General features: G+C 40.7%; 2 protein-coding genes across 3 annotated transcripts; both read right to left on the reverse strand.

Annotated features, from left to right (window-relative positions):
* Positions 1-127: 127 nt before the first annotated feature.
* On the reverse strand, positions 128-16,250 carry sycp2 (synaptonemal complex protein 2). The gene is made up of 45 exons (XM_037481054.2): positions 16,117-16,250; positions 15,856-15,996; positions 15,640-15,771; positions 15,436-15,540; positions 15,309-15,333; positions 15,009-15,094; positions 14,816-14,910; positions 14,692-14,726; positions 14,462-14,604; positions 14,286-14,338; positions 13,747-13,792; positions 13,447-13,551; positions 13,275-13,335; positions 12,858-13,006; positions 12,672-12,746; positions 12,320-12,406; positions 11,999-12,107; positions 11,301-11,455; positions 11,156-11,224; positions 10,816-10,879; positions 10,668-10,713; positions 10,500-10,564; positions 9,968-10,416; positions 9,353-9,480; positions 9,221-9,257; positions 9,067-9,137; positions 8,933-8,978; positions 8,558-8,601; positions 8,404-8,464; positions 7,926-8,085; positions 7,751-7,815; positions 7,486-7,665; positions 6,910-7,071; positions 6,449-6,593; positions 5,611-5,921; positions 4,374-4,646; positions 4,163-4,211; positions 3,843-3,947; positions 2,909-3,081; positions 2,667-2,761; positions 2,236-2,335; positions 1,755-1,813; positions 972-1,050; positions 682-738; positions 128-496 (listed from the first exon to the last, which is right to left on the reverse strand). Exons 1-45 carry the CDS (start codon positions 16,138-16,140, stop codon positions 440-442), a joined length of 4,776 nt encoding a protein of 1,591 aa, XP_037336951.2. The 5' UTR covers positions 16,141-16,250; the 3' UTR covers positions 128-439.
* Positions 16,251-16,822: 572 nt separating this feature from the next.
* On the reverse strand, positions 16,823-18,989 carry ppp1r3da (protein phosphatase 1, regulatory subunit 3Da). 2 transcript variants are annotated; one of them, XM_037481079.2, is made up of 2 exons: positions 18,642-18,829; positions 16,823-18,526 (listed from the first exon to the last, which is right to left on the reverse strand). In XM_037481079.2, the coding sequence occupies exon 2, from the start codon at positions 18,496-18,498 to the stop codon at positions 17,581-17,583; it is 918 nt and encodes a 305-aa protein (XP_037336976.2). In that variant the 5' UTR covers positions 18,499-18,526; positions 18,642-18,829; the 3' UTR covers positions 16,823-17,580. The 2 variants fall into 2 exon arrangements, with proteins under 2 accessions (XP_037336976.2, XP_037336975.2); XM_037481078.2 differs by lacking the exon at positions 18,642-18,829 and adding an exon at positions 18,858-18,989 and having other exon boundaries at positions 16,826-18,526.
* Between the last annotated feature and the right edge of the window lie 197 nt (positions 18,990-19,186).

The raw sequence follows: 19,186 nt of genomic DNA on the forward strand, positions 1-19,186 counted from the left end.
TAAACAGTTTTATTTTCAATTAAGAATCAGATTGAAGACCTATTTAAAAACAATTGGTAGATTTAACAATTTCATTGTTTAATGAATTGGCAATTTTCCATACTTTACTAGTATACAATTTGTATTAAAAATGTCACAGAGCCAAACAGCCTATTACCTGTGCTTACTTTCAATGAACACTAAAAAAATGTCATCAAATAATTAATATAAGAAAACATGACATTTCTAATAATATCAAACATAAGGCAACAACACATCCACTTCAGAATAAACCAAACACTTCCAAGTACAATTGAAGCAATCAGTAGTGCAAACCCTCTGAAATGAAACCAGCACAGTGGAAGTACACACTAACGTATACATCATGTGGAGAAACACACAACCTTGTTTGTATTGTAGCGATCCTTGGGCGGGACTTTGCTCAGCTCAAAAGTCTCCATCAGGGGAAAAACAAAGCATGCAGGCTTCTCTTCACACTCTGGAGCTCCCCTTCTTGCTGCAAAATAGCAACAACAACAAAAAGAACGTCAAAAAAGACGCGTCTTAAAATGAACTGAGTCATAAATTCTGTCAAGGCTGCGTGTTCTATACAGGCTGTGAAATGAGTGAATGACACAAAGGGGAAGCCAGCCCGTTTGTTCTGATCCGTGCTGAAGAGTGTCCTGTGTCCTGTCTACTAACCATCTCGCTGAGGAGTCGGTCCTGGACTGACTTCATGTCGTTTCGTATCATGCACATCTGAGCAGAGCAGGGCGAGAAGCGGCGTTTTAGGGGTGGGAACATGCAATATATGAGACAGGACAAACGGGACAGGTAGACACATCAGACAATAAGAGGAGCCAAATGTTGGTAATGCACCTCAGTGGAAAATCAGACAGAGGTACCGTGTGCTATTTAACTATTTTTATAAATGAGCAAATTAGAAGCCAACACGACAGTGAAGCACATGTCAGATATAAGCTGCATCACACCTGGGATGTGAAAATGTTCTCCTCGTACTCCACACTGTGACACACGTTGCTCTGGAGGGTGTTCTTCAAGGCCTCGTATCTGGAAGGAATGCAACGGAGAGTCACACAGCTCAAAGTAAAGGAACAATGTAATTATGAGGGAGGTTAAATGGAAAACACTGATGCACCATTAAAACCCCGCAATTGGTGTGGAAAAATAGGGCTGTTTTTGGCACTAATCGCACGTTGTGTGTTTACGGGTTTGTATGAAGTGTTTACTACGCCTCACAGATCGTTGGTGTGTAGGCGGTTAGCCGGCTGGGGGTCGCATTCACACAATAGAGCAGCCGGCTACTGAGTGCACGGTTTCTAGTTAAAGCATGGGAAGAGATGCAGGTAGATTAATCTGGATGCTCTATATTATAACAAAGGACAAATGCCTCTTACTTTATACAGCAGTGTCTGGCTGGATAATGGCAGTGAAAAGGCTGCTAAATATCAGATCAATGTGAGTTCAATGTGTTTGGCGTTCACGTGACACCGCCTCGCCTGTTTGGAGTGTTGGTTGTGTACATAGTCAGAAACATGAAAAGCAACAGGTACACAGCCCATAGTTCCAAGAGGAAGATGAAGAAACACTGGTTACATCTCTGAAAAGTAGCTACATAATACTTATGTAGTGTTTGAGGATGCACTTGACAATTTATTTTCCAAGCTCTTCAATTCTCTTTCCACCAAATACTCAAGTGTTATTCAAACTTTCAGTGAATGGCAGGGACACACACACACACGCATAAATTTCACCTCTTGGTTCCCTGCTCCTGGTAGGAATGGAAAGCCATGGACTGCTTTTTCCAGTACATCTGGAAGAACAGAGACCCAACACTGATCAACATTAAGAAAGCATCAAATGTAGCAGAACCCTTCATTTAACAAAACACCGCATGTGGACAGCGTTTCCTGTGGGACAGATTGGACACAATAAAATGGGTCCGTGATCAAGGAGGGCCTGATGGGTTACTGACATCCGCACGGATCCGCCCTGTTGCCGAGGGAACCCAGGAACACTCCCGGCAAAGGCTGAGGCGCAGCGAGTGCCGACTACATGACCCGAGGAAGCGATGAGGAGTGCCGTAAAGCTGTTAAGGGCCCCATTGACAGGTGTAAAAATACTTCTGGTTCATCATGAAACCAAGTCATTACAGAGTAACACTGGGATGTTTTGGTTGATGACATTACTTTACACATTTTTCCCAGTGAGAGTGTGAGAGATTGAGTGACATACAATCATGTCTTTCTCCATGCTTTTGAGCACAGCGTCATCCTGCTCCAGTTTGTGGATTTCTTCTAAGAGGACCTTCTGAACCTTTTCCAGCCTTTGAGTCCTGTAAAAAGGGGGAATTAATAAGTCAAGTGGAAATCTAAAATATAGACAGACAAAAAAAGTAAAAATACAATGTAAACTTTGATAAATACATGGTATACCGACTAAAATGAATAGTTATTCTCTCTAAGGATCACAGTGGGCAACGAGCAATCATATTCTTGCTTAGCCAAGTCATCCACAAGTAATCAAAACATCCATCCATGGTATTTAATCTCTTTTAGTTAACAAAATCTAAGTTAAAAGCAACATATAATGTGCAAATGTATTTAGTAACTTGTCAGCTCATATGCATAGTGGATGCAACAGCTAGCTTTACAACACTAACTGACCTGTATTTGGTAACTTGCATGTTGAGGGAGGAGACATGTTGTTGGATGGTCTTCAAGGACTGCTTGTTGTAAACTTCCACCATATTATTACGGCTCTGAATACAAACAAATGTAGCCGATAACGGTTCACTTGGGCAATTATTTTAACACCACTTGTGATTGTCATTCCGGAATATAAATAAAAGGACTAACGAGATACAAAAGTGCTGAAGAAAGGTTCTGAGGATATATTAAGGAAAAACCTGGAATTTTTTCTTCAGCTCATTGCTGAACTGCTTGCACAGGTTACTCGGGTTCAAATACATTTCAGGCATCTCAAAATCCTCATCAATGTCCATTTCTCCCTCGCCCACTTCGGCTTCCCAGTGACCGGAGCTCATGGTTCGGGAAGAAGACGTCACACGGCTCACCTCGCCTTCAGAGACCAAGGACGACAGGAAGACCCACTGACACGTTAGAGAAGATAACATCTAAACAAATAGATATTATTATTTATTTTAGACAGTGTTTTTTCCAAAACCATTTATTGTCAGGGCAAATATATATATAATATAACATAATATAAGAAATGTTTTTCTTTTGGTATAGAGTTGTATATTTTTTGAGTATATAATAAATGTATCCCAGGTGTAACAATTACTTTAAGTGGACAGGGTGCAGAATAAGAGTCTAATCTTAAGATCGGTTCCAATGTGATGCATAGTCGGGGGAAAGAGTATCTGTGCCATGAGGCTTGTTCTTGACATTCTGACATTTTTCTCAGATTCTTTCTTTAGTAACTTTGCTTTCATCTCCATCTAAACTACTTGTCTCCCCCCAGGCCTGGGCTTGACCATGAGGTCCGGATCAGGAGATATGTCTATTTTCTTGTGTAGGACTCATTGCCAACATAATAGGCAAAGCAATGAAAAATTGTCATCTTTTCGTACTGGACTCTCTATTGCGTTCAGCATCACAAAAATAGTAGTTGGTTTACGAAATGACGGCACACATTCCTCATGTTGAGAAAGAATGTGGTGACACTAATGAGATTTGTACATTTGTTTTTCAGTTTAACTTATGTACTTCTCTGACAAGGGGGCACTGGTTTCTTTCACAAGGACATTTGAAAATGTTATTCCTGACAGGATTGAAAGCTCATTTAGTCAATTAATTAATGTAAGTAATGTGTCTTACAGGACTTGAACAACTTCCTTGGTTTCATCCTGCTTTTCTTCATCCTTTCCTTTTCATCTTCGTTGGAATTACTGGACGACGAGGCGTGGCGCTTGCGACTGGGTCCTGTAACAAGAACAGATATAACACATGACCCAGTTCCACCCATCCGACACAGGGGCTTCCTCCAACGCAGATTTGACCCAGGAGACCAATTTAAGAAGAATCACAATGACTGAATTACTTAACCATTTTTGATCCTATACTGATCTGCAACATTGTTTTTGTGTAAAAGGGATCTGTGGAGAGGGTGGTAAATCCATTGTACACACGCCTTTTACCTGAGCAGAGCGGCTTAGACTTCCGGCCCCAGTCTGAAGACGGTGTTTTCTGTAAGGATGGGCAGTAATGCATTAGTCGTTTGTTTGATTGGCTAAAGCTTTTGAAAAAACACTTTCATTAGTGGTCTTTCAGTGCTCGTATCCATCGCCTCCCCAATCCAGCCCTTTATAGTCAATCAATCATGAAACATAAAGTGTGTCCATGTCCTACCTCCTTTTTACAAGACCCAGAGAGGCTGGTAGTGGGACTGGTCTTAACCCTACTAATATGTACTGAAGACTGAGAGGATGAAACCCAAGATACTGAAGACACTTTACTGAAGCCGTAAAGGCTCCCATGGTTGACGGACTCTTCAGGAGACGGAGGAGGAGAGGGCATGGACGGCTTGTCCAGCTCAAGAAGCGAGGATGTCAACAGGGGCCGAGTGCACAGAGAAACAGGAGAGCAAGGTGACGAGGATAGACGCCGCTTGATCGGATTTATCTGGAAACAAACGAAGCAACAGAGTGGGGCAGAATGTGATGAGCAGAATATGGACAAAATAAATATGCCCCCTCATTTAATGGTTAAGTAACCACCATTTCTGTAATAGATTAACCACAGCTAAATGAGAAGACCATTTTCAACAGCGCATTAAGAGGCACAGATTGAGTGCTGCAGAGCTATTATCTGCTCTCAGTTGAGTGAAATAGGTCATTGGAATCAATCAGAATGTCATTCATTACGTTGTGTATTTATCCTGGAAGGTTTTCTAAACTGATGGTTACAGTTGCCTCAATCCTCTTGTGAAACCCCTAAGCACTGTTAGGCAGTTTAAGATTCAGTCACTAAACTTCAAAGCTCAGAAACATTTACAGAGGGAAGCTTTACTCTTTTACTTTCTCTACCCACAGTTAATAATTCACACCATTCACTTCTTCAGTGATAGTAATCTGAGTTTCGTGACCTTAATGGCTGCCGTGTAGTGCCAAGGTGTGTGAATCACTTTAATGAACTCACACCAGTCATTCAAACTGATGAAAACTCCTGTTTGTATTCAACTAGCTTTAAAATAATGACACCCAGATGTGATTGTCTACTGTGTATTGCAATTACTACCACAGAGTAATACCTTTTCTCAGCTACACTGCCCACATGCCGTATACAGTATATTTTGGTGGTGAAAGGTAGCACGTTGTAGTATACAGGTGAAACTCAGTAATTCAACTTTAAAGGTGAAACTAATATATTATATAGCCATAATCATCAAAATTATATCAAATAAAGGCTTGAAATATCTCACTTTGCATGTAATGAGTCTATATAATATATTAGTTTCACCTTTTAAGTTGAATTACTGAAAGTAATGAGCTTTTGCACGATATTCTAATTTACATACATGAATGAATGTAACCTTTAACACAGAATAGCAATTGACACCAACATCATTAGTCGACTGAAAAGTTACCTCTGCTGCACTGGGTCCAGTGGGAGTAGCAGGTGCAGAGGTCGGACTGATCGGGGTCAGTGAGGGGAGAGAGGGTTCAAACTGGTTGGATCGAGCCCTGGATGAGCTGAGCTTTCCCCCACCGGCACCGTGGACAGAGCAGGGCCTGGTGTTTCCTTTCCCGCTGACTGTAGAGCGAGGTCTGGGTAGCAGCAGGATAGGTGAGGGGGTGTCCTCGTAGAGTGGGTCAGGGGAGGCAGGGAGTGGGGATCCCCGCGGGGTGAGGAGAGGGGAGGAGGTCAAACCCAAGGTTGGGGCTGACCTCTCAGCAGCTGCGAGGGTCCAAAATAAGCACAGATGTTCAGGCAGCTGCCATCAAAAGTTGGAGAGGGAGTAGGAGGTCAATACATACATGCTTTTCTAAATACCAATTTATAGTTAAGAATTTGCAGAGCAAAGAGGGTCAATGTGATGTTTCAAAACACAACAAAAGTGAGTGAAAATCTATCTAGTGTAACCAATATAAAGAAAAGCACACTTTTTTGCAAGTAAATGTTAATTTTTATTTTTATATATTATTTGTTTATGTACCCATCTAACAAAACCAAATCTTCATTATTGTCTTTGAAACTAAATGGATATTTCGTTTGACAACAGGACTCAACTTTAACTTGAATCATTTCTGATGGGTGATCCCTTCATTTACTTTTGAGTAAATTGAATTAACTTGGAGTGACAACACACTAAGTGAAAACCAAACATGATTGTGCAATATAATAATTTGCAACAAAACCTGTAAAAAATATGTTACGGGCATTAAGTGAAAGAAATAACTGTGTATTAGCTGTTACAGTCTTACATCTCATCCTCTCTACCAAAGGAGGGGAAGGACTGAAGAAGGTCTGACGGGCGGCCAAGGAATCCTTCATTTGTCCTTGGGCAGGGACAACCTTTTTCTTCTTTAACTTGGAAGTTTCTGAAAGGACATTTTCATGCATCTGCTTCTGTAAAGCAAAGTGTTTCTGTTATCAACAAGCATGCTAATTAATTTAGGCCAGAATGTACAAGTCCACATTGAAAATCACAAATCCTCCACAATTTTATAGAAAAAATGATGAAAAACATTTCTGAATGATGTCTAATAATCATATATTCTTTCTTCCCTTTTTGGAAATGTTGTAATCTTTTGATACACGCTACCTTATACATGGCCACAAGCTAAATTAATTATTAGTTTTATTCAGACTTACAGATGCTTTGCGGCATGCAGAAAATACAACACTTGATCACTATAACACGAGATATGACAATAACCTCTACCTTGGAAGTGGGCGGCTGCCCAAAGGTTGACTGGTTGCTACGACGGTTGCTCTCAGGTATCATGCAGCTTTCGGTCTGTTGTTTGCTGGCAGCCTGTTTCTTTGTCACTGGAGCAGCCTTGTGTGTTCTCTCAGCATTCTTCAAGTCATGAGCAGAGGTGTGCTGTTATAATGGAGACAAAGACATAATGGTTCTAGTCTTTAAGCAACAGCACTTTAGCACAACTGAGATTTTGTGCATGACAATTGCTCCCGATGCCATGGAGTGAATCCCAGCAGTGTGGCTGCTTACCATCGGCAGAGACACAACATCACATACGTCTATGATACCTCCCGTGCACTCGTTTAGGAGTAAATGGCTAAATGATAATATTATAGTGTTCGACAAAATACTTTTCACTGAAAAATGTGTTTTGGGTTTAAGATGGCGATCAGAATATGTTTGTCTCGTTTGTGATCAAGACAAACCCTTTCTCTTAGGAAGGTGCTTTCACAATTTGAAAAATAACTACAGAATTTGCTTTCAAAAGAGGATAAATAATTATACTTGATTTGAAATAACAGGGAGATATTTTGCCTTGGAAACAGCAGGATGCTCGAACTCTGAGAGGCTGTCATCAGTGTCTGGCTCCATGTAGTTCTTGGTAGCGATGGCTGCAGCTCTCTGGGGCCTTCTGCCTGCTGCAAGCGGTCGATCTGGTGCTGCCTTCACCGCCTGCTTTGGCTGCTCCGCTTTCACCTTCTCCTCTGGCCTCTTCTGATTAAACAGTGACACACTGTGGCTGACTGGAATATTGCATCACACACTTAAAGGACAGCGTCCAGAAAGAGTACTTCCGCACCTTGCTGAGTTTGGTGCTGCCCTTTACAGGTTTTCGAGAGACTGGGGGTAGATCTGGGGATTCATCTGCATGGATGGAAAGACCTTTTTTGTATTTTTGAGATAACCGCACTTAACTGTGAACAAAAGGAATTCCAGTTGGTGACCAGCATGCTTGTGAGAATTCAATGGCCTACACGAAGTATGAGGCGACTGTGGTCTAGGCTTGTTAGGCGCCTGTCTGGAGTATTTGGTAACTTTAGGTTTGGGTTTCCGGCACGATTCCCTCAGCCAGCTGACATCTGTGGTGCTATAGTCCGTGTCACTGAACAGATGCTTTTCCACATACCGCTTCTCCTGTAACACAGAAGGCAAGGTGGTGGAAGACAGGAATGTAGATTGATAAAGAGAGACACAGAATGGAGTATGACAGTTTATTGGCTGGCACCTGATGTACTTCAATTTGGTGCTTGCTGCATAATAATTACCCCGATAGTAGCTGTAAGCTATTATATCATTTGGGAAGTGTGCGTTCCAACATTACACAAGCAGGAAGCTTGCACACACGTATGTCTACAAAACTAGAGGAAAGCATAAACACACACGCACACAGTGTTTCTACCAGCTGCAACTTTGAATACCTATACTAAAACCCTGGAATACAAAAATGTATACTTTTGCCACAGGTTGTGCTTTCTTGGATGCGCTTGGGAGTGCTGGTGGGTCATGGATGCCACTGTCAAACAATGTAAGGAACGTGAAATTAGACTTAGAATATCTTATCTTATTATGTTATAACGGTTACTGATTTCCCAGCTCTTAGGCCTACCTGCTGGAGGTTGCAGACGTGTTAGAGAATGTTTTGTTCTCTCCCTAAAGAGCAATATAACAGACATCACACACTGCAGTGGCACACCAAACAGTGTTTCCCCTAAGTTTACAGATTTAGGGGGGCGGGGGGTGTAGTCGAGTCGGGCAGATGCTTCGGATGTATGACCGCTGGACGCTGGTACGTGTGTGCGCATATACGGACACATGTGTTGTAGCGGAATCGTTGTGCGTGGAAAAAAACTTTCAGGGGGGCGGGGGATAATTTCATTATAACGCCCCCCTGTTATAATGGTAGGGGAAACACTGCCAAGTCTTTAGGTTCAATACAAACAGCGGACAAAGTATCAAATGAATATAAATAAGTATTGTTTACCATGACACTCGATGGTGCATCAATGTTGAATGTAAAGATATCTTTTCTGTACAACAGAAAACTCAAGCATTAATGACAACAAAAGTCACTGAAGATCCAAATGTACACCAAATATTTGAAATGAACAGTAGTACCTCTGTTGGGTGTAGTTAGTTGTGGTTTTGCTGTATGATTTCATTAGGCTTACAGCTCTTGACCCTTCTCTCTGTAGCAGATTAATCATGTTCAGTTCATCAAGTAGGAGAAAAATAGTTACTCCTTGATATATACAAAGTAGTGATCACTTACTTTAACAGTTGACAACCAGCTCGTGTTGAAGATAGGCCTGTAATAAAAACAGACAATAAGTGACACACTCATGTTAGCAAAGATATTTGTTACCACGACATAAAGTGGGCCTACAGGCATTGATCGGTGTACCTGTTGACAAGAGAAGGAATCCAGCTCTTAGGGATCTTTCCTGCAGTGTTTTTAGCTGTGGATTGGGTGCTGACCTCATAATGACTAGAGATGAGCTTCACCAGGCCGCCTGCAACCTTTGCCTCTCTCTGAATAGACAGTAGGTATGAGAATCATAATATACATCACCATCAGCCATAGCTACAAACGCACTTAACCCTTAAACGTAAACGTATTTTTATAAATGGTTGTTCATGCATCACAGAGTTAAGTGTCGGGACAAGCTGCTTTCACTTCTAATCTAATGTTCTTTCATTTTCAGAGCGTGCAACCTAAGTGCCTATTCTGAAGCTTTGGTACTTCATTCCAAAAGGAAATGTGTGTATTTGTGCTCACTGCTAAACGGCATTTGTGCTTAGTTAAAATGTTCACAAAGAGAAGCTTCACTATCCAACGCCACTGTACAACCTCAAATGGACTGGGGGCGTTATAGTCCGAAGCAAACAGTGATCCGTTATCCATACCGTGGGTGGTGTGATTTTCACATGATCTAATTTAACCTTTAACTGCTGTATATCATTATATAAATAAATCGTATCCACCTTTCAGTACGTTTGGGCCTTAGAGAATTCCTACCTTCTCTCTGTTTGATAGGACACCGTCAGCCCCAACCGTAACAATGGATGGTACTTTCTTCTTCTGAGCTTTAGACGTTGAGGTCTTGGCTGGATATTTCATCACAGCAGCATCTGCCTCCGGTGACGTCAGGCGTTTGCTCTTTTCTTTGACAGCGCCACGTTTCTGGGTCTGCTGCTCGTTGGTACAAAGTCCGGTAGCACACTGAACCTGAGCTGCAGAGCTTCTGCTTTCAGAGTCCCCTCTGATATCCACCGATGATTTTTTGCTCCGGGGTGCAAACTGCTCCTGTGATGCCGGATGGCGGTTCCTTTCACTGATGACCTTCTGCAGGCGCTGGGTGAGTTCGGTATGGAGTTGCTTTTGGATGGTTGGGCCTGAGCCTGAAGGTGACCCTAGCTGTGCTGATGGCGGGGCCTCCTGCTGTTGTGCCAAACTTGAATGATGCGCTACAGAACGACAATTTAAAATAAGATTAATGCCTTTAAAACGGATTTGGTAATATGGTTTAAAGTTTCATAACTTTGCCTACCAGGTCTTGGCAGAGAATGGATTTTCTGTGTGAGCATTTCAGTAACTGATAATTTGCTCATATTTCTGCAATTTCAACAAAAACATGTTAAGTTATACATATACTGTTTAAACACAAACTCCTATGGCAGTAGATTAAAACCGTACAGAGGTTCTTCAAAGTGCTTACATGCTTATTTCAAGTCTGGGTTGTGTGTCGGGGACAATGCTAGAGTCTGAATGAAAAAAAGATCAGCAAAGGGTTCAATATTTTCTGAGGAATAACAATGCAGCTGCGTTTCCTGGCTAATCAAAAGTCACAATAACATCTAGAATACCCAGAGACTTCTCTTCTCCACATCCAGAGAGAACCATATCTGCCGCCTCTGCCAATGGTTTGTTCTGTAGAAAAAGCAGAGACAACAAATGCAACGATATATTTTGCACCAAAGACTGGAAGAGGAACGCCATCTGGAGGGCTTGTTGGGACCAACAGCTTTAGCCATTCAATTCAATTCTAATAGTTACTGAGAGTAGATACCCAAAATGATTTAAAACAATGTTTTTTGTGTTCATAGTTCAATCACATCATACTCTCATATATGTATACAGAATAAAATGCAAAACAACAGATACCATCTCAATTTTATTACAAAAATGTTAATTTGGGGACTATACCTTTTTGTGTTTGCCAACCTTATCTTTACTGGACTGTTTGGAAGCCATGCTCTGTAGAGAAGAAGCACTCTGAGACAGAAATCGCAGTTAGAATACGGTAATGTCCCATTCTGGACTTAAATGCATATTTCAACATATTTCATACTTTCTCTGACATGGCAGCTGCTATTGTGTTGTTAGATGGGCTATTGCTGCAGGTCTTAGCCGTTGTCCTTTGGTCTCTCAGGTCAAATTCATCTTGCCGATCCCATGAACGAACCATCTCCAGAGATGGCTTCCCTTTACTTATGGCAGGAGTCTCTAGAAGAGAAAGAAGAAAACAATTCAGAATTCAGAAGTCATGATATCTTATTGGAAAAAAAATCTCATTATGGACAATAAAAAAAGAGCTTAGTTAGTTTAGTTTGATATATTGTTAACCAATTTCTCTGATCAAGTGTGACCTATTATGATCTATTTTAATAATTTCCTCTCCAACTACAAGGCATAATTATGGCATTATAAATGGTGAACAAAGGTTCACAGTTCACTGCTTATCTGGCATTGTTATTAACAATTTTTGGATGGCCTGAAAAAAACATCCCGCAAAACAGTTTTGTAAAGCAAATTGTGAAAAAATGGTTTGTATATTGGACTGTAAAACCCATATTAATAAGAGATTAGGCATATATAAACTAATAAGTACATACAGCACCAACAAATTAATTGATTTATTGATTGATGATGATGATGGACTCTTCTGAAAAGAAGCTTAACTGAAAATTGTTTTGAATGCATTCTGAATTTTTTCAGAAATTTCAACAGCAGTGACAGCAGTTCTGGACAATTTTTGCTGACACCCACTTGAGGGCGCAACAGCAGAGAAGGAACGTGCACCATGCACTCTTTCTCCCGCACTGCTTCTGATGAAGGTGGTAGACTCTGAAAGTCTTCTCTTGCAGGGGTTCACCATCTGGATGGAAAATCAGTGTCTGTGAATTCTTTGTATCCTGCATGATTTAAAATATTTAGAACTAAAATGACAACTAAAACAATAATGTATAATCCCATTTTTGTGTGATGTATTTGACAAAACTATTGATCTGTCATATCGTCCATTTAATTTACTTGGGACTAATGGAATATTTTCCTATATTACTAATATAAAGTACAACACTACTTCACCTGAGCAGTAGCAGACTGGGCAGGTAAAAGGTAGGGGGCAGTATCTTTCTCACTTTCACCAAGGGACATCTGACTCTCTGGAACGACCTACATGGAGAGTGGCATGCAGTATGAACACACAAATGCAGTCACGCTCATGTGTTCCCCAGGCACAACATTCAACTGTCTGTAGCCATATCACAGTTACATAACTTCAGGATTGTATCCTGACTGCTTGATCCAAGCCTGTCTAAAAAATAAACCAATCCCATTTCCAAATAAGTACCTGCCCCTACTGCAATACATTCTTGCATTAGTCACGACACATTATAACTGCATATTGAGAAAATCATGTCAACAGGCCATTGTTTACCTGGGAGATATCGTCTTTCATTGTAATTCTTACTGCAGTCTTTACTATCGATGTGCCCGTCTTTCCCACAAAGTTCTGACAGGAAGAAATCTGGTTTAAAAGAAACAAAAGACGCAGCATATTTTGATGCCACTGTAAGAAAGGCTTTTGAACATTGTAATGATCATTAAGAATGGAATAAGCTACTTTATTTTTGCGGTGTCCATAGACTGTACAGGCAGCCTGCAGGATGTCCAGCGAGGAGCTGAAATGGATGGTAAGACTCAATCCTTCAATCTCACCCACAACCATCATCTCTGACAACAGTAACTGCAAAACCTTCCTCTTGCCCTCCTCTGGAAATAAAAAACACACAAATATTTAAAAGACATGGTCGGCCATATGTTGTAAATTGAAAAGGAGACGTTGTCTTCTTGAAGTTTAGTCTTCTTAGTTAATTTGTTATGCATGCTTCCTAACAATAGCAAATGCCTTTTTATAAATATATCTAAAGGCTCTTTGTCACATAGGGACCAATATTCAAGTTAAATGTTATTTATTCTTCATAAAGTTCAATGGGGGTAGTATAATGGTAGGGGAGACACTGCTCTCTGTTTTGATTACCTATCACTGTGTAGCTTTGGACTTCATGCTCATTGATACATATAGTTTCCCACTGGCCCTCCTACACAAAAAAGGAAACCATTTTGAAATGTGACAGATATACATATTCTGTGGATTATGTAATTACTGCACTTTAACTTTGATTTCACTTTCACAAATGCCTGTGGCATACATGTGCTTCTCTATCAGAGAAAGAGAAGTAAAAGGAGATGCTGTGGCTTTCAAGGTTGAAGTCAATCCAAAATTCTTCAAGCTTCTCATCAGCAGGCATCAGCAGCTGACAACAAAACCAAAATCCTTTTAACACATCTACTAATAAACATAAACAACTTTATAAATAGTAAATTGTACTAAACAGATATTGGGTGCTTGATCAACTATATGGCATTACTTTGAATTTGCTGTGATATGTACACCAAGATCTGTATTTTTAACTTGTAAGATGTAAGATGTAAATCGTGTTAATACTGACCTTATGCTTGTCCAGAAAAACCTCCAAACAAGGATAGGAGTACACTCTATAGTGAAGAGTGGACAGTGATTATGTGCAGAGAATTACAAAACAAGGCAGAACTAGGAGTATAACCAAGCTTGATTTAAAAATATTTCTAATACTACAGGCCCCAGGTTTCCCTATCCATGACTGCAGTCAAATTTACCTTTCTTTGTTTAGAAAGGTTCATAGTGACCTATAAGTAGCAAAGCAGCAGCCATGATCAGATTTGGACTAATTCTCTAAATGCTAAGGAAAGGTACTTTATTGCTTTCTCATCAAGGAACACTGGACTATATTTTACAAAAGCAAGATAATGTCCTCCCTCAAATCATTGGCTGATTTGGCTTTTCTCGTTCATTAAATTAAAACATCTTGCTTAGGTTGTGTGATTATTTTTTGGAAAAAAAACATTTGATTTGCCATTTCATTATGAATTATTATGGATATTATTATGTTGGAATAATTGCAGATGTTTTTTCATGTCTTGATGCCACTAGGTTAGGGTTATTGTTTACCTTCTCTTGTCTCCCTGCATACCATTGACCAAATTCAGAAACTTGCGACAATCCTGAAATCACACAAACTAATATTACATTTTATGTAATTGAGCTCCTGATGTAGTGTTACTACAATTACAATTGTCTAGCAAAATAATACGTATGTCAAATAAAGGTGATGCTCTTTTTTTTACCGTTTCAAATTCAGAATCACGGATTTTGACTAGGGCACTGGCCACATACTCCATGCTGAACCATCGATTTGCCAGCTCCTTCCTCTGGTCTGCAGTGGCCATTCTGCACAAGGCCTCCATCAGGGCTGTCTGCAAGTCGTAATCTAACACAAACAAAAGGTGTTTACATTCTTGTGTGCATTTATGGCTCTGGGTGAAGCGCGATGGAACTAATCGAAAAAGATACTTACCACCACCCTTCAATATCTGACTAGCCAATTTCATCCTGTAGAAATGCAAAGAACAAGCAAGAGTTGAAGACAGTGCGGGGACAAAAGAGAATAATACTATAATGAGGAAACTTCCATGACATACATGATATCTGAGGCCTCCTGTGATGCAAGGATCTTCCTTTCTTTCTTAAGTTCTCCCGGTATTTTGTCCAGAATTAAGTTAAATTTACGAATTGCCTGTGAGGAGATAGTTTGTAAATGAATATATGAACAAACAAATGATTCACAGTTTGTGATCCAACCCCCTAGAAGTTACCATTGAAAATATTTCAAACCTCTTTCTGGATCAGAATGTGGACTCTGGGGTCCACTGCCAGTTTGCCAACAGGATACAGGAAGGACTCTATTATTTTGGTTGTTCCTGCATAAACAACAAAAAGCATGCTAAACGCTCAGCCAATTATCTTTCCCCGGAATCTATTCCTACACATAACGATGTTTGATGACTGAAAAATCTTCTTAATCGTTTAGAAATACAAATTTTCATATCCTCTACTTGGACCCTAAAAAGGGGTTAGTGAAGATAAAACACATATATTGAGGACAAATAAGGAAAAGAAAATGTACGAGCATACCCTCTTTACATGCTTCATGAACGACCTGTAACAAGAGGTAAGAATAATGTTAACATTATGGACACTGACGTCAGTGGTCCATTGTTGAATAATACAAGGTGTGTTTTACTGTAGGACATTAGCTCACCATTAAGGCGTCAAAGAAATCCTCAGACAGATTGTACAATGTCTCATCCCACTGTGGGCCACACTGGATCCACAGTTGCCTGCATTTCTCAAACCACTGTACCATGTGCACAAAACCAGGTTCAATAAACAACTGACTGACTACACGTTACTGTGCTGAAGGTCTCACACACTGTTTGCTTGTGTGTATTACGTGTGCACTTATCTTTTCCAGCAGGCCTTGACCTATTAATCCTGATAGCCCATGACAACCACCAGGTAGTTTCATGTGTTTCCCACATTTGTAAAGGATAGTAAGGCCCAAACTGGCTGACTTGGAATCCTTTTGATCCAAACTCTATACAAAAAACAAATATATGGTTCAAATGAATCCACACATCCAGGCAACGTGGCATATTTGGTATACTGGGGAACATCTTACCCTGCAAACAAGCGTATCCAATTTGGAGAGAAACTGCCCGGAACATCTTATGGGCTCCTCTTTAATTATGTTCCTTTGCCAGAACCCATCCAGTGCTTTGAAGTTCCTACTCTTTAGCACTTCATCAAGGACTTTCTCCAGCTGCACAGGCAAAGGGTTTCATCAAAGTTAACTTTCCATCACTCAACAACAAATAAGAAAGACTACGTAGAGCGACAGGAATGGAAACATATAGATCCTCTCAAAGTTTGTTTTTCCCACCTGAGTGTCATGCTTCGGTGCCATTTCTCCTGCCGAGAAACAGCTTTACCGCCACTTGACCTCTGCTCTGCAGTAAAAAGGTCAACGATGTCAACGTTAAATCGACACAGCGAACAACCTGCTATCTAACGTTACATGCGCGCGAATATATTAAGATTAATCCTATTGTGAGTTTAAATGAAGTTATTTATTGACCTAACGTTAGTTATGCCGTGTTGAATAGGGAGCACACATCGACAGGAAGTCGGCTCAGTCGGAAGGAAAGTTAACGTTAGCTGACTTTATAATTAACGTTAACGTTAAGCTAACGATAGTGAATCATTGATAAGCTAACGATGTCACGTTTAACGGTATATGTCAACGCTATTTACTAGTAACGTGAACCTATCATGGATAACGTCGGTGTGCGTTGTAAAACGACAATCAGCGTACACAAAATGTAAAATGAGCTGACGTTAAACTCGGTTCATGTTACCTCAAGCTAACTTAACGGGTGGTTAACGGATCAATGGATTGCTTCTTGAAAACTAAATGGCTAGCTAGCACTTTCTCGCTAACATACATGTCCGACTTTAACGTACAGGAGTCACTGAATAGCTATAATTCAATTTATATTCACTTACCACGATATGAAGAACCGCCGAGAAACCGCCAAGACACTTTTTTACACGACTCCGCTCGAGGCGCGCGAGGTGCTTTCCCTCAATGCGCATGCGCAATGCCTTCCACAAGTCCGCAGTACGGTGACTTCGTGGCTTTCTGCCAGAAAACAACGATCTATCAAAACATCGCCTGGTCAAAACCTAACACAGTAGTTTGTCAACTGAAGGCTAATAAAAGAAATTGCTTGGAGCTAACAACAGCATTTAATAGGGATATAAATTACACAGCCACAAATAATAACAAGCTTAACATTATTTCGAACTGTGCTTTATTGGAAAACAAAATGCACATCAGTGATTCATTAAAATTGTATGTATTGCATGGTTATGGCATTTGGTTTGACAACATTTGATTAAAAAATACTCTAAATACTGTGAGGTATATTTACACTGTGCCCGATATGATAAGTCTGATAAAATCCAACAGCAAAATCGTTCTGCACAGATCAAACCTGTATAAAAACCGTACTATGTTCATCCATACTAAAGGGATTTTTTCACTTTTTTTTATTTTTATTTTTTTTAATCTAGGAAAACAAAATTATAGAGTGCATTTAAAATAAAAAAAGTAGTAGTTACAGTACTGGGCATAAGGTAGAAGTACATTATTGTTTGTGGTATTGTTCACCATACTTTGATACTAGATGTGACTGCTTAGCTTGAATTTAACTTAATTCAAAGAAATTCTCTGTTAGTTGAAAAACAGTACATGTCACAATGCAGTTATGCATATTTAGGACTTTCTGACCACCAACTTAAAATGCTCTAAAATGCTAGATTGAATCTACCTTAAGTCGGCATCCTAAATAAAGTGCACCATACTATCCTCGCATTCTTTGGGAACGCTGAGCTTGTAGTTATGGCAAACTAACTTATAATTCTCTCCATCATTGTTATCCCAGTATTCAGCGCCACAGACTTTGTATCGAATGGCAAACTGTAACACTGCTCCTGGCTGCAGGAATGGAGGAACAGGCAAGTGGAAACGAAATGTATCACAACTGACTTGGCCCTCTCCTCTTTCCCCGGTCTTGGTCATGGTGGAAATCCAAGAGGCCTTTGTTTCTGTGCAGCTCTTCCAGTCTGTAAATGAATAGCGAGCTATGACATCTTTCTCAAAATCCACATTGAGGACTTGGGTGATTCCGATGACACCCAGTTCAAAACACAAGACTCTTTCAAGACACACTTTCTGCTCAAAAAGACGATGCACAAATCCGTGCTGGTCGCCAGGTTGTTGGGCAAAAACCGGCTTTAAATATGGCAAGGATATCTCCAGATGCCTTCCATCTGCCAACTCTGCACCCATCAACAATTTAAAGGCAACATGATGTGGTACAGATGGATCTTCGCCAGATTTGAAAAGCTTTATGTTTTCCAGGTCAAGGCCCAAAGAATCAACAAAGCGTACGCCCACATTTCGGCATTGCTTCTTTTTCTCCGTAGCGGACGGCAGAGAGCGGGATCGTTGTCGGATAATGGGTTTAGGCGTGGGTTCACAGGAGAGGCCGCGATGGAACCCTTTCTCCCCCTGCAAAGATACTCTGGGGCTAGGGGGGCGGATCGGAATTGGTTTCTTCGCTCGACTGGGTTTGTCAGCTTGAAGCATTTCAGTCAGGTTAATAGTAATGCAACGCCTCGGGACGCTGCTGTAAGAGCTGGAGGTCTCCTCCTTCGGAGGGGGAATCCTCTCATGTCCAATAAACCACCTGCTGTCCATGTTCTGTGAGAACTGGTGTCCGGCTTACCTGTAAAGAAAGTTGTGAAGCAGGGTTTATTATCAGTCCTCTAATGGCACATTCATGTTCAAAAAACAATGCCATTCTTATCTAAAGCACAATGACCACAGTAACATCGATTTACCTCAAATGTGAAATGTTTAGCTGCATATTCGACTGAAACATTCGTTGTTGTAAATATGACAAGACAGAAAACGTCACGGCAGGAATCGGAGTGGGCGTGTACTCTGGGACTACGTGCAAGAACGCATCCAACCCCTTTTCTCTCTCAGTACAATTGTGCATCGACTCCAACTACGTTAATATGTTTCCTTATAATTCGATGTTAACATCTCCTCACCGTGTGCAGATTCAAGGCGTTATAGTTGCATGATAAATCCGTCATTTAAAGAGGTTCGTGTTTCTGGGCGTCACGCCGCCTCCGCTGTTGGCCGCCGCCACATAACCTGATCTGTAGCTGGTTAAGCTAAATGTAACCAGCTGTATCTCTCTAACACTCATGCGTGGCCGTAGCACGCCATCGATAGAGATCGGCGAAACTGCGCGCAGTTACCGGAAGCTTCTAAAGGTCCAAAACGTCGCGGATGTTGCGTGGGAGATTGAGTGTTTTAAGATTAGCGCTCGGGTTGGTGTGCGTTGTCTTAAACGTTTTTCCTTAAACGCGGCGTT

The sequence above is a fragment of the Pungitius pungitius genome, chromosome 1 (genome assembly GCF_949316345.1).
Source record: "Pungitius pungitius chromosome 1, fPunPun2.1, whole genome shotgun sequence".
Classification (NCBI taxonomy): domain Eukaryota; kingdom Metazoa; phylum Chordata; class Actinopteri; order Perciformes; family Gasterosteidae; genus Pungitius; species Pungitius pungitius.